Source organism: Stegostoma tigrinum, chromosome 18, assembly GCF_030684315.1.
Source record: "Stegostoma tigrinum isolate sSteTig4 chromosome 18, sSteTig4.hap1, whole genome shotgun sequence".
Taxonomy (NCBI): Eukaryota; Metazoa; Chordata; class Chondrichthyes; order Orectolobiformes; family Stegostomatidae; genus Stegostoma; species Stegostoma tigrinum.
This window is the reverse complement of record NC_081371.1, coordinates 50,903,680-50,918,574: the sequence shown is the minus strand read 5'-3', so window position 1 is coordinate 50,918,574 and position 14,895 is coordinate 50,903,680. Positions and strand designations below refer to the sequence as shown.

The window sequence follows — 14,895 nt, the reverse complement described above, 5'->3', positions numbered from 1 at the left end:
GTTCTTATTTAATAAGATGGTTTATTGCATTATAGTAATAAGCACAACTACAAACTAGTCAGATCTAATTACTGGGCCTCTTGGCTGCTGCATATAATTGCTTTTTATTAATTCTGTCATGGGATGTGGACATCACTGCATTATTCATTGCTGATTCTTTCATAACTTTGTATGCATAAATGTGAAATTTACGTACAACGTTTGTTTACAAAACATTTTTCATTTGGCAGTTGCTTTGTGTTGGAAGCATTTACAGGTTTTCATTTGTTAACGGAATGTGACCGTTGCTGGCTGAGGCAGCATGTATTGCCCATCCCTAGCTGCCCTTGAGAAGGTACAAATGAGCTGCCTTCTTGAACCCCTGCAGTTCACATGGTGTAGGTAGAAACACAACGGCATTATGGAAGTTTCAGGGTTGGACTAAAATTTTGAATCGGTTGATGTTGGATGACAAACATCCAACAAACACTACAGGCCAAAGGGTCTTTTTCCATGCTATAAAAAATTTATGACACTAACATAACAGTAAAGATACTGTAGAGGTTATAAGGCTGATGTATAGAAATTATAATGCCCTTGGGTCGAGATAGGAGTGTTCAGGTATTACCACAAGGCCATTTGAAAGTGATTAACTTGAAGCCTTAGTCATGTTAATAGGTCATATCTCTTTCATTTTACTATGTTTAAGATCTAACCTTGGTAATTTGAATATGTATTTGCCTTGCAGATTATTTTGTAGCCTACATGTGCAAACTGTCATCAATGGGAAACATTCCTGCCTCTGAGTCACATATTGTGGGCTCACATCCCTGGGTGATATAACAGAAGCACCAACAGCTTTAAACATTTCCTCACTTACCTGTGTCACCGTCGTTTCATTGGTGTCACAGCGATTTTTTTGGATCTCCAGAACCTTTGTTAGTCCATGGATTACACCTTTGTCTGTTTCCACATCAGTGAAATTGACTGGTGCATCATTCACAGAAAGCTGCAATGGTAGACAATGTGCTATCACAGGGGAGATTGAGATGAGTTGCTCAAAAGCACAATGACAAGGTTTAGTGGAGTAAAGGAGGTGAAACTGTTTCTATGGTCAATGATTACAGGGTCCCAAGGGACGCATTCCACATTAAAGAGAGAATGCAGCCATTTCCACAACACCTGAAGTTTCAAATAAGAATTAATTCCGACCAAATGAAAGGCTTCTAAAAACAAATGCACGTATTTTCAATCAACTCATTTGAAAGTGTTGTGATATCACCGAAGACAGCTTGGTCTAGAACTCAGACCTTTTGGTCCAGAGATTCGAACATTACCACTATAAGTTTTTATCGATGCCAATTCCAATGAAAGTTGGATTAACTACAAATAATTAAAATGCGGCGTTTTAACTGAAATTTTGACTGCATTTAAACTCTGGGTGAGCTGAGATGTCCATCTCCGATCAATCAAAGTTCATTAGTTGCTAATGGATATTCCAGGGCAAAAACATTAATGTGGTAATGACATGGTATTTGCATTTTTTGAAGTGATGTTGGTTGAGGGATTAATCCTGCCCACTATTATGACTGTCTCTGACCGCATCCTCCCAGCTTTAAGATTGAAAGCTCGCTTTTCCCGTCCAGTCTCATTACTCCTGGAAATGCCCTCACAAACCTCCTCCACCAGTTCTCCAACTCCCATCTTCTCTTCCTGACATCTTCCCCCTGACATCACGATGCTGCTATTGCTGATGTTCCATTGGCCAGCTTTTGTCCTCACCAAGCATGTACCTGACTCCTGCCCAGCTACAGTGTGGCCCACTTTGCCTTTCACTCTCCCACCTTTGAGTCCTTAATGTACAAGAGTGTATCTGCATTGGGTATTCTCCTTTTCCCATTGGCCTTTGCTCAGCGTTGGCTCATTGTAAATCTTTGAGAGACCTAAATCTGCTTTCTTCTGAGGCAACCATTACGCCAGAGAGACTCAGGTTCGTTTTGTCTTTCAGGACCTGTTTTGATGACCCTAAGGGATTCAGTAAGGATTTCTTCCTCCTCATTTGGCCTGAGTTTGTTTTCTTCTCCCCCTCCCTGGTTTTTCATGTTCCATTGAGTGGGAGTTTCTGAACATTAGTGCAATAGCCATCACACCTGCCTGGGTCAAGCAAGGTGGACGAGCTGGGTAACTTTCAGTCTAACTTCTTGTAGCCATTTGACCTATCTCACCCTGTTGCTGTTGAAATCACTATTCATGCCTTAGCCTCCTCTAAACTTGGATTCTTCCACCTTCCAGTAAGTCAAACAGTACCATTCAATACTTTAATCACCCATTTGGAAATTCATTGAGGGTACATTAAAAATCACAAATTAAAATTTGAAAATGAAAAAGACAAAAAAAATTCAACAAGACTTCAAGAAACTTGACCAAAATAATGGGCAAAGTAAAACCCCATGATGCTCTGGTGCAGAAGCATTTTGCAAATAATTTTAAAGCTAACAGATGGGGAGGTTACAGAATGCACACATACCTCATCGTTTCGGCAAAAGAAGCCAACTTGGAAGGAAAATCCAAGCATTGTCTCCCGATGCATTCCATTGTGCATATCACTTTTCATTAACTTTTGATCCAAAATGATGTGGTATCTGATTAGGTCTACATCCTGGACGGAGTCAAAGATAACACATTCTTTACATCTTAAGCCACTGATTTAGTTCAAAAGTAAAATGAAAATCCATTAATGTTCTCATGGCAAGTATCAGCAGCCTGCCCAGGCTCTTTCAATAGCACGTACTATACCCATGCTCTCTACCACCTAGCAGGACAAGGGTAGCAGTAACATGGGGACACCACCAGTTGCAACGTCTTCTTCAAGCCACACACTACACTGCTCTGAAACTATATCACCATTCCTTCACTGGGTCAAAGTCTTCTGATTCCATGCCAAACAGCAATGTGGATATACTCACACCACATGGACTGCTGCAGTTCAGGAATTTTGCAAACCACTATGTCCTCAGGGCCAATCAAGGATCTATTTTCACTATTACTGCACCCTAATTTACACACATTTTACATCTCTATCACTCTTTCACTGAATTATAACCCCTTTGTCTTTTGCAGCAGGCCTCCACACCATCTGTTCCCCTTACTGGTCCTCTACCTCTGGCAAAAATATTAAAAAAACACAATGTTCCACCCTTTCAATTCTGAAGAATGGTCATACTGGACTCAAAACATTAACTCTCTCCACAGATGCTGCCAGAGCTGCTGAGTTTCTCCAACACTTCCTGTTTCTGTTTTAGATTTCCTGCCCCTGCAGTATTTTGCTTTTGTATGGACTATATATGTGGGCCTCATCAATGACATTCACATCCCAAGAGCTAATTTTAAGAAAGGAGGCTCTGTGAATATTCCCATTCTCATCCTCAATCAAAAGTGTCAACTGGATAATCCATCTGGAAATCCCACAGAGGTCATCAGCATCACTGATACCAGTCTTCAGCCAATTTCACTCCATGCAATATCAAGAAACAGCTGAAGGCACTGGATACTGCGAAGGCTATGGGCCTGACAACATCCTAGTGATCATGCTGAAAACTTGTGCTCCTGTATTTGCTGGACCCCTAGACAGCCTGTTCCTGTACACTTCAACACTGGCATCTACCCAATGACAGGGAATATTGCCCAGTTACGTACTACCCTCAAAAATCAGGATAAATCCAATTCAGCCAATTAGTGGTCCATCAATCTCATCTCGATTAAAGGCAAACTGGTAGGAAGTATGTTGACAGTGCTATCAAGCAGCACTTGAAAAGCTGTAATGTTTTTGTATTAGGTTCTGTCAGGGCCACTTGCCTCCTGACCTCAGTGCAGCCTTTATTCAAGCACCAACAAAAGAGTCAAACTTAAAGAGGTAAAGTGAGAGTGACTGCCCTTAGCATCACAGCAGCTTTTGACCGATAGTGACACCAAGGACAGATAGGCAAAAATTCTCCACCAGCTTGTGTCATAACCCAGCATAAAAGAACATGTTTGTTATTGCTGAGGCTAATCATCTCAACTGCAGTTTATTCATTCATGGCACGTGGGCCAGCGTCTATCACCCATCCCTAAGTGCCCAGAGAATAGTCAACAACATTGCAGTGGGTTTGGAGTCGTATGTAGGCCAGACCAGGTAAGGATGGCAGATTTGCTTACCTAAAGGACATTAACGAACTGGGTGAGATTTTGCACTAATTGACCGTGGTTATGTGGTGATTATTAGCTTAACTTTTAGTTCCAGATTTTTATTGAATTCAAGTTTCACTACCTGCCATGGCGGGATTCAAACCCCTAGTACATTAGCCTGGGAGTCTTGATTATGAGCCCATTGTTATCACCTCCCCCATTACTGCAGGAGTTCCTCAGGGTGGAGTCCTATACCCAACCTTTTTAAGCTGCTTCAGCTTAAACATGACCTTCCCTTAACATGAAGGTCAGAAGTGGGGATGTTCACTGATGATTGCACAATGTTCAGCTCCATTTGCAACTCCTCAGATACTGAAGCAGACAGTACACATATGCAACAAAATCTAACATTGAGGTGTAGGTGGAAAATAACATTCATGCCACACAATGATACTTCCCAGGTGACCACTGCTGGTACCTTGTGGTATTTGCCATCTCTACCAGAAAGTGGCACTGGGGAAGGGTTGTTCAAGGTAGTTTGCTGCAACCAATCCTCCGTTGTGTTGGGCCTAACTAGAGTTTAGTGTTAGAGGAGACACCACTGCAGAGTATCTAGAGAAGAGGTCTGTTCTGTGATGACAAGAATGTTGAATGATAACAGTAGGTAACTACAGGTATAATTAGAGTTGGTACAGATGCATTGCTCCCCCTGAAAGCTGGAATAGAGTTCCCTGTCTCCACTGATAGACTGTGTGTGACAACAGTAGAATAGGTGTGATCATTGTAACATTAATATTAACATTAACCCCTTCAGAATCATGAATTTAAACAATATCAGACAATGACCATCTCCAACAAGAGAGAATTCATTTCACTGTTGCTGAATCATCTGACTATTAACTCCCTGGGCTTAGCAGAAAGTGAACTGGATACACGAGCAGGTGAGAGGCTAGAAATTCTGTAGAATGTTCAATCATTCCCAAACTTCCCAAAGCCATCTGCAAGGTTCAGTTTGGGAGTGTGATGGAATACTCCACATGAAGTCCACGGTACAAGATGAGGCTCAATTTTTATGAATAGTAAATAGGTTCATAATAAAATATTCTTTTACAAAGCATCTGAGATGCTTGACAGTACCTTGCCAGGGAATCCGACTCAACCTAGGAGTAAGTACGCACCATACTAGCTACAGGTACTGTATATACACAAAAACACTCTGAATGGAGGTTAGGCTCCTGTTAGTTCCTTGGGTAGCTAATGGGTGCAGTTTGATGTTAGTGATATTAGTTAACTCTTTCAGGTACTAACTGTCTTAGTCAACATATACCACGTACAAGATTCATTGCCATAACTCATGAGTCCTTCACGAACACCTTCCAAATATGCAACTACTTTCACACAAAAAGACAAGGGCAATAGATGTATGGGTACATCATAACATGCATGTTCCCCTCCAAGACACCCACAACCCGGCTTGCAACTATATTACTGTTCTGTCAGTGTTGCCATATTGAAAGCCTGAAGCTCCCTTCCTAACACCATTATGGAAGCACCCTCACCAGACAGACTCTAACAAGACATTGCAATACACCTTCTCTAGGGTAATCAGTGGTTCAAGAAAGTGGCTCACCACCACCTTCCCAAGGGCAATGAAAGATGGGCAATAATATACTAGCCCAGCTGGTGTTGCCCACATTCCACATTCATGGAAAGGAAATCACAGATAGGCACCAAATTCTGGTTGTGCCAGTGACATCCACATCCATAAAAGGGCAAAAACCATCTTGGTACCAATGCAAAAATTTAGATTTTTTTGGATTTCTACTTCTCATTGACTCATAGAGTTATACAGCACAGAAATAGACCCTTTGGTGCTACTCGTGTCTGCCAACCAGCTCAATCTGACCTAGAGATAACAAAATGTAGAGCTGGATGAACACAGCAGGCCAAGCAGCATCAGAGGAGCAGGAAGGCTGACGTTTTGGGTCGAGACCCTTCTTCAGAAAATCTGACCTAGTTCCATTTGCCGGCATTTGGCCCATACCCCTCTAAACCCTTCCTCAGAGTCAAATATACCACCTATTTTGGTGTCATCTGCAAACTTACTCAGCATACCTCCTATATATCCACATCCAAATTAATTACATAAATGTTGAAAAGCAGTTACCCAGCACAACTCCCTGTGGTGCACTGCTGGTCACAGGCCTCCAGTCCAAAATGCAAACCTCTGTCACCTCCCTCCGTTTCCCACCTTCAAGCCAATTTTGTATCCAATTGGCTAGCTCCACCTGGATCCCATGTGAACTAAACCCACTATCCAGCCTACTGTGCAGAACCTTGTCGAATGCTTTGCTGAAGCTCATATAGACAATATCTATTGCTCTGCCTTCATCAATCTTCTTTGTCACCTCTTCAAAAAACTCAGTCAAGTTAGTGAGACATGGTTTCCCATGCACAAAGTCATGTTGACTATTCCTAATAAGTCCTTGTCTTTGCAATTGTATGTAAATCCTATCCCTCAGAATCCCTCCAACAACCTACCCACCACTGACATAAAGCTCAATCGTTCCCTGTTTTTTCTTACTACCTTTCTTAAAAAGTGGCACCACATTAGCCAACCTCTAATCTTCACTATTGCTGTTGATGATGCAAATATGTCAGAAGGGGATCCACAATCTCTTCCCTAGCTTCCCACAAAGTCCTCGGGTACATCTGATCATACCCTGGCGATTTATCTACCTTTATGCATTTTAGATTAGATTAGATAAGATTCCCTACAGTGTGGAAACAGGCCCTTCAGCCCAACAAGTCCACACCACCCCTTGAAGCATCCCACTCAGACCCATCCCCCTATAACCCACACACTCCTGAACACTATGGGTAATTTAGCATGGCCAATCCACCTAGCCTACACATCTTTGGACTGTGGGAGGAAACTGGAGCACCTGGAGGAAACCCACGCAGACACAGGGAGAATGTGCAAACTCCACACAGACAGTCGCCCGAAGCTGGAATCGAACCAGGTCCCTGGCGCTGTGAGGCTAACCACTAAGCCACTGTGCCGCCCTATTTTACATCCTCCAGGACCTCCTCTTCTATAATACAAATTCTTCTTAAGACTTCACTATTAATTTCCCCAAGTTCTCCACAGTAAAAACTGATGCAGTAAATACAGTAAGTTCTGAACTCAAAAAACATACCATTACATCAATTGATTTCTCCTTGAGATACTTCTCAATGGCTTCATTGTTTGGAGCATAGACTGTATAAGTGCTGGCACTCTCAATCTGCTCTGTCACGTTCTGTTGCTGTGACAGATAGAGATATGCTTTAGTGATACGTTTACAACACTCCAATAGCATCATTTAATGATTCTTCACAGAACTTACAATTACAAAAGTTCTAAACTGAGAATAGTCAGGCATCTGGTCCAGAGTAAACAGTAGGTTGGTTGGTGCGTCACTCATTGGCTGATCAGGAAAGAGAACCTAAAACACAACAATTGGTACTATACATATTAATTAACTATTGGCAATTTATAGAAAAAAATCTTAGTATGTGCTTACAGAATCACAGAAATGTTACAGGGCAAGAGGAGGTCATTCAACCCATCATGCTTGCTCTGGTTCTATCACTTCGTGCCAATCTCCTGCCTTTCCCATACACCTGTAAGCCATTCCTAACCAAAGAATTGTCTAGTGCTCTCTTGAATCCTCAGTTGATGTTCAATAATCAACTTATGTTGTGGTTACAAAGGCAGCGCGTTATGGTGGGTAGGGGAATAAATTTAACCAGGGGAAGATACCCAGCATTAGGAAAGAAAAGAATCAAGTTCATATGGAAAAGAATATAAAGGAGTACACATATTTATAGTATCAGAGATAATGGGAACTGCAGATGCTGGAGAATCCAAGATAATAAAATGTGAGGCTGGATGAACACAGCAGGCCCAGCAGCATCTCAGGAGCACAAAAGCTGACGTTTCGGGCCTAGACCCTTCATCAGAGAGGGGGATGGGGTGAGGGTTCTGGAATAAATAGGGAGAGAGGGGGAGGCGGACCGAAGATGGAGAGTAAAGAAGATAGGTGGAGAGAGTGTAGGTGGGGAGGTAGGGAGGGGATAGGTCAGTCCAGGGAAGACGGACAGGTCAAGGAGGTGGGATGAGGTTAGTAGGTAGCTGGGGGTGCGGCTTGGGGTGGGAGGAAGGGATGGGTGAGAGGAAGAACCGGTTAGGGAGTCCAACCTGTCTCTGCCTCCCTTAGCTTGTTTTCACATGCACATCCAAAAGTGCACAGATAGAACATCTTTGCCAGATGTGGTCATGCCTAATGCTGAATTTAGTATGCAGTCTCATTTGAATGTAGTCCTGGCTCTACCTCAAGCTGTTAAACATATTTTTCAATTAAGTATTTTTGATGCTGTCCACCTGCTAAGCCACAACCACAGCAGGTCATCCTGAGAAGAGCAGGCCCAGGACCCATTTAGCTTGGGGTACCACAATAAGGGATCCCCATTATCTGACACAACACAAGCAAGGCCTGTCATAGCTGACCGTCAGGGATGCCTGAAACATTGACTGGCCCAGTGGGTGGACCTCTTTCAGGTGCTCGTGGAAGTGCAAGTCATGGAACTGATCAATTGGCACTTTTGTTGCCTGTTTCTTTTGGCCAGGTAAGGGCCTAAGGAGGACATATTCATCCCAATGTAACCTTATTCATGCTCTATACCAATTCTACATCACTGGGGAACTTTAGTGACATGAAGCTTGAAATGCAAATTGCACTCAGAAGGCTGACCTTACCTTATCAATAATGTGCATAACCCCATTTGTTAAAGCAATATCAGGATTGAGAATATTCGCTCCTCCAATTAGAGGGTTCTAGGAAAACAAAATATTTGTTAGGTTAAGTCATAATAACAATTTAATAAAGAAGCACATTTGCAAAATCCCAAGGCTGAATTTTAGAATAACGGCACTAGATTACTTTCCCCTTCCAAAATTCTCTCTTTAGCATTCTTCTAAACTATATCTTCTATTTATGGATAGCAAAAAGCTTTTTCCCAGAGTGGGGGACTCAATTACTAGGGGTCATGAGTTCAAAGTGAGAGGAGGAAAGTTTAAGGGAGATATGCATGGAAAGTCCTTTACACAGAGGGTGATGGGTGCCTGGAACGCGTTGCCAGCGGCGGTGGTAGATGCAGACATGTTAGCATCTTTTAAGATATATTTGGACAGGTACATGGATGGGCAGGGAGCAAATGGACACAGGCCGTTAGAAAATAGATGTCAGGTTAGACAGAGGATCTTGACCGGCATAGGCTTGGAGGGCCAAAGGGCCTGTTCCTGTGCTGTAATTTTCTTTGTTCTCTGTTCTTATCTTTGCCTCAGAGAGTCCAGGGTTAAGGTTCTCATAAATCTGTCAGAAAAATGTATCTGTCTGATGGATTACCCTCACTTCAATTTTCCTTCCTTGTACTTAGGCAGCCCACTTCTTATTGTATGTGTGCCTTGCCTTCAAGAGAGTTCACTTTGCCATGTGCTGCAAAGTATACACTGTTGTGACTCTGCCTGCCTGTCTGCTGTGGGCTTGCAAACTGCCACACACACAGAAAACGGTTGGTTTGCTGTAATGTCTGCTTCATAACTTGTAGTGTATTTTACTGTTTTACAGAAACTAACGCACTGAGTTTATTGGTTCCTTGTGAGGGTTTGATCATACCACTATCATTAAAATGGTGCCACCAATGACTCAAGACCAACTAGTAATGGGCAATAACTGTCAGCAACACTCACTTCCTTGAAGAAAATATAGGAAATATTTGATCCGAACGTGACTGAAATTGGGAAACCATTGGAGCTGAAGACTGAAACACCATCCAAACACTCATCATAGAAAGACACAACACAAGAATGAAGCCCATTTAGACAACTGTGCTGGCTTTATGAAAAGGCTGTCCATTAGGATTCTTAAGGGGCTAAACAGGATCAATGCTGAGAGGATGTTTCCCCTCCTGGGAAAGTCGAGGACCAGAGGATGTAGTCTCAGAATAAGGGCATGCTAATTTAAGACTGGGATGAAGAGGAATTTCTTCTCTCAGAGGGTTGTGAATCTTTGAAAGTCCTCACTGCAAAATTCTGAGGGGAGGAAGGCAGAATCCTTGTGTATATTTATGGCTGAGATAGGTAGATTCTTAATAAGTCAGGGCATCAAGGGTTGCGGGGAAAGGGCGGGAAAGTGAACATGAGCAGTGTCAGATCAGACATGATTCTATTGAATGGCCGAACTGTCTCGGGGGCAGAATGGCCTACTCTTGTTCCAATTTCTTATTGCCTTAATTTATCCATTCCCCCATGCTTTCTCTCAAATTATCCTATTGACCTTCCTCTTCAAAGATTTATCCAATTCTCTGTTAAAATTTCGTATTAAATCTACTTCTGCAGCTGTTTCAGCCATTCCAGATCAAAATAATGCACTTTGTCAAGATTGCCTCCTTATCTCATTTCAGGTTCTTTTGCTAATTTCCTAAACATGGAGCCCTCTGGTTACTAACTCTTCAGCAATTTCTTCCTACTTATTTTATTAAGACACCTCATAATTCTGACCCCATCTATTAATCTCTCTTCAATGTCCTCTACTCTAAGCAGAACAATTCCAGCTTCTTTGATAACTTCATTTGGGATGCACCAAGCTCCCAGTGATCTGTACCGTACTACAGTTTTCCTTCACTATTGCTGGGACATAGCTTTTCAAACCACATCACGCTGTCAACATTAGAGTTAAAAACTGTGTGATGCTTTTCTTTTAATGGTTCAACCACACAGCAGCTTGAATAAAGACTTCCTCATGTTTATTCTGAGAATAGTGTCTCTCACAGCCTCAGGATTCCTTGAAGCGCTTCACATCCAGAAATACTTCTCATGTTAAGGCAGTGCTGTAACATCGAAAACACAGCCACCAATTTCATGCACTGCAAGCAATTTGATAATGGTGATAAATGGGATAAATGTTGGTCAGGAGACTGCGAGAAGCCACCCGTTTTTTATTGGAAGATCAGTATTGGGGTCTTTCAGGCCCATCCAATAGGCTAAGAGGGCCTCGGTTTAACATGTCATCTGACCTGATAGCAGGACTATGGACGATGTCTTTAGTTACAGTGTATCATCAGGTTGGGGCAGCTGTTCTCCTCGAGACTAGCAATGTCCTCAGCTGATGTGGGATGGTAATCCTGCACTGTAACATGCCAGTCTGCCCTAGCACCTTAAAGTGGCACTTTGTCACAGTACACACTTTGTTTAGCCACCCAGAAGGGATAAAATGGAAACCCAGAATGTTAAATCAGCATAGGGTTTGCTCCTTTCCTGTTGCTTAAAAAGTGAAAGCAAAATACTGTGGATGCTGGAAGTTTGAAGCAAATGCGAGAATGCTGGAGAAACTCAGCAGGTCTGGCAGTATCTGTGGAGAGAGAAAATTGAGTTAATGTTTGGATTCGAATGACTCTTCTTCAGAATGGAATTTTTTTTGACGGAGAGCGCTACTTTTTTTTATAAAGCACATACTTTTTCTCAGCATGTGGGTATTGTTGACAAGGGAAATAATTTTTATCTGTTCCTAATGGCAGTAGCAGCGCACCGACTGAGCTCCTGGTCCTGGGCTCGCCTGCTTCTGCCCGCTCGCTCTGTTTCTTTTTGCTTTCACCCTCCTTTCTTTCTTTATTTGTCTTTGGAGATCTTCTTGGCGTCTTTGGCAGGGCAAGAGCGTGCCTGGCTCCTTGGGGAGAGCAAGCAATGAATGCGGTGGCGGGCGGCAGAGGTGGCAGAGGCGGCACGGCAGTCTCTGGGGTCGGCAGAAAAGGTGGCATCTGCTGCTGGCATCGGTCAGCTGCGGTAGCCCTGAATCGGTCCCCCTGGCAGATTGAGGGGAGTGGCGGGTTGCTTTGGTGGTGGGGTGGTATGCCCGGTGTGCTTCTCCTGGCAGTGTGACGCTGGTGGCCCTGAAGCCAGACAGTCCTGGAATGGGCTCTGTGGGGAAAGCATGCCAAAGGGGACGACATCGAGCCCTTATAGGAAGTGCAGTCCTGGCATGGCTAAGCACTTGTGAAAGACTGCAATGTTTAAATTTTTAGCTCTATTTCTTTATTTTTCTATTTGGATGGTCTGTAAATTTTAACGTGAAACTTTGTTCTTATTTTCTTTCAAGCTTGTTCTCAAGATTTGTACCTAGGTACCAGTACCTGAGATAGTGCTACGTGTGGTGTCACTATACACTTTTCACTGCACTCTTGTGCTTTTGCATTTGATACACGTGACAATAAAGTCTAAATCTGAATCTAACAACCCTCTCAGAAGGTAATGCTAAGATATCTTCTTGACACTGCAGTCCAAATAGTCACAGCAGAAAATTGTTGCAATTATAAATCATGAAAGCAGGCCTCAATATAAATATACTGCTGTAGGAAATGTAAAATCTGCAGCTGGTTCATTTTCCAAATGACAAAGAATACCTTGTTTGTTTTGGTGAGGAATAAGCTGACACCAGATGTGATTGTTGCCAGGGAGTAAGATGAACAATTCAGAAGCTCTGTAAGGCTGTACACTCCCTGTATCACATGATATCTAGAATACAAACAAAATACAAAGTCATAAAATGTGGATAAAGACCATATGAGTGGGCAGGGAATAATTCAAATCTGTAGCAAAATAAATAAATCATTACATGATAAAGTCACCAAGTTTATAAAAGGCTTGAGTATACATAATATCTTTCACAACCACCACTCATCTCAAAGTGCTCCAGGAAGTATTTTTGAAGTGTTGCCATGTTATTGTGCAGCCGCCAATTTGTGCACAGTCTGAGTTGACATGGTGGCTCAGTTAATGGTATTGCTGCCTTACAGTGCCAGGGACCCGGGTTTGAATACAGCCTCGGTCGCTGTCTGCATTCAGTTTGCCCATTCTCCCCTTGTCTGCCTGGCTTCCTGGCTTCCTCCCACAGACCAAAGATGTGCATGTTAGATGGATTGGCCGTGCTAAATTGCCCGTAGTGGGGTGTGTGTGTTAGATGGATTGGCCGTGCTAAATTGCCCGTAGTGGGGTGTGTGTGTTAGATGGATTGGCCGTGCTAAATTGCCCGTAGTGGGCTGTGTGTGTTAGATGGATTGGCCGTGCTAAATTGCCCGTAGTGGGGTGTGTGTGTTAGATGGATTGGCCGTGCTAAATTGCCCGTAGTGGGGTGTGTGTGTTAGATGGATTGGCCGTGCTAAATTGCCCGTAGTGGGGTGTGTGTGTTAGATGGATTGGCCGTGCTAAATTGCCCGTAGTGGGGTGTGTGTGTTAGATGGATTGGCCGTGCTAAATTGCCCGTAGTGGGGTGTGTGTGTTAGATGGATTGGCCGTGCTAAATTGCCCGTAGTGGGGTGTGTGTGTTAGATGGATTGGCCGTGCTAAATTGCCCGTAGTGGGGTGTGTGTGTTAGATGGATTGGCCGTGCTAAATTGCCCTTAGTGGGGTGTGTGTGTTAGATGGATTGGCCGTGTTAAATTGCCCGTAGAGGGGTGTGCATGTTAGATGGATTGACCGTGCTAAATTGCCCTTAGTGGGATGTGTGTGTTAGATGGATTTGCGATGGGTAATGCAGGGTTACAGGGATAGGGTGGGGGTGGGGGTGGATGGGTCTGTGTGGGATGCTCTTAAGGGGGTTGGTGTGGGCTGAATAGCCTGCTCCAAGACTGTAGGGATTCAATGAAGCTCCCACAAATATCATTGTAAAAATGACCATACAGTTTTTTTTTGTGATGTTGATTGTTGGATATATATTGGTCACGACACCAAGATTACTCCACTGCTCTTCTTAAAAATAATGTTGTGGGGTCTTTAGCATCCCATCAACCTGAGTTTATGATTTCATCTGAAGGAAAACACCCCTTTCTAACATGAGGCCTTCTGCCTGTATTTTTGTGCTCAAGCCCTGGAAGGAGATTTGAACTCCGAACCTTATAATTCAGAGTTGAAAGGAGGCTACACTTAAAAGGCCTGACAATTCTGAACAGAGGAGTCTTAGCCACCACACCCATTGGGGACATGCACCCATCCTACTTGCCTGGTAGTTTATAATCTGTGGCTGTTGTCAAAATTGGATTAACAAATCAGCACGAGTTGTTTTAAGTGCTGAAAGGCTTATTTACGCCCCATCACACCAAAGCTCACTTTTTGCAATTACGACATTGCCTTCTCAACGACTATCACCCAAATCAACTCCAAATCATTAAAGACTCTGAGTCTTACATCCTCTCTGAACCCTGCACATTTATCATTCTCCCTGCTCTGCAGTGATTCTCTCCCCTCCAACATATCGAATATACATTGTGGAGTCCTGGGTAGTGTTCACTTTTTGCTGTACAGATTCAATCTTGAAATTGTCTCACTTATTTTTAAATCCTTTGTTGGTCTCACCCGAACCATATCTCTGCAACCTTCCGCAGCGTCTGAGAACTCTGTAGTCCTCTAGTTTTGGCCTCGCTCATGTTACAGATTTTAATTCAATCACTATCTGTGGCCATGCCATCAGCTGCTAAAGCTTGAACCTTCAGAATTCCCTCTGTAAATAGCTCCAATATTTTTCTGCCTTTATGTCACTCCTCAACACCTACCTGGCCTTTTGCTCATCCATCTTAACATATCCTGATATGGTTCATTACATAATTTTATTAGATAACAATACTGTAAAGTGCCTTTGAGATACTTTACGATTT

General features: G+C 43.0%; 1 protein-coding gene across 5 annotated transcripts in view; it reads right to left on the bottom strand.

Moving 5' to 3' along the window:
• Positions 1-14,895, bottom strand: part of stab2 (stabilin 2) — a 181,108-nt gene that overhangs the window by 76,252 nt on the left and 89,961 nt on the right. For all 5 annotated transcript variants that reach the window (XM_048549535.2, XM_048549536.2, XM_059652530.1 and 2 more), the window contains 6 exons: positions 12,649-12,760; positions 8,948-9,025; positions 7,536-7,634; positions 7,347-7,454; positions 2,507-2,638; positions 860-988 (listed from right to left, as the gene is read on the bottom strand). In XM_048549535.2, coding sequence (XP_048405492.1) covers positions 860-988; positions 2,507-2,638; positions 7,347-7,454; positions 7,536-7,634; positions 8,948-9,025; positions 12,649-12,760 — 658 coding nt within the window. The remainder of the gene's footprint in view (positions 1-859; positions 989-2,506; positions 2,639-7,346; positions 7,455-7,535; positions 7,635-8,947; positions 9,026-12,648; positions 12,761-14,895) is intronic.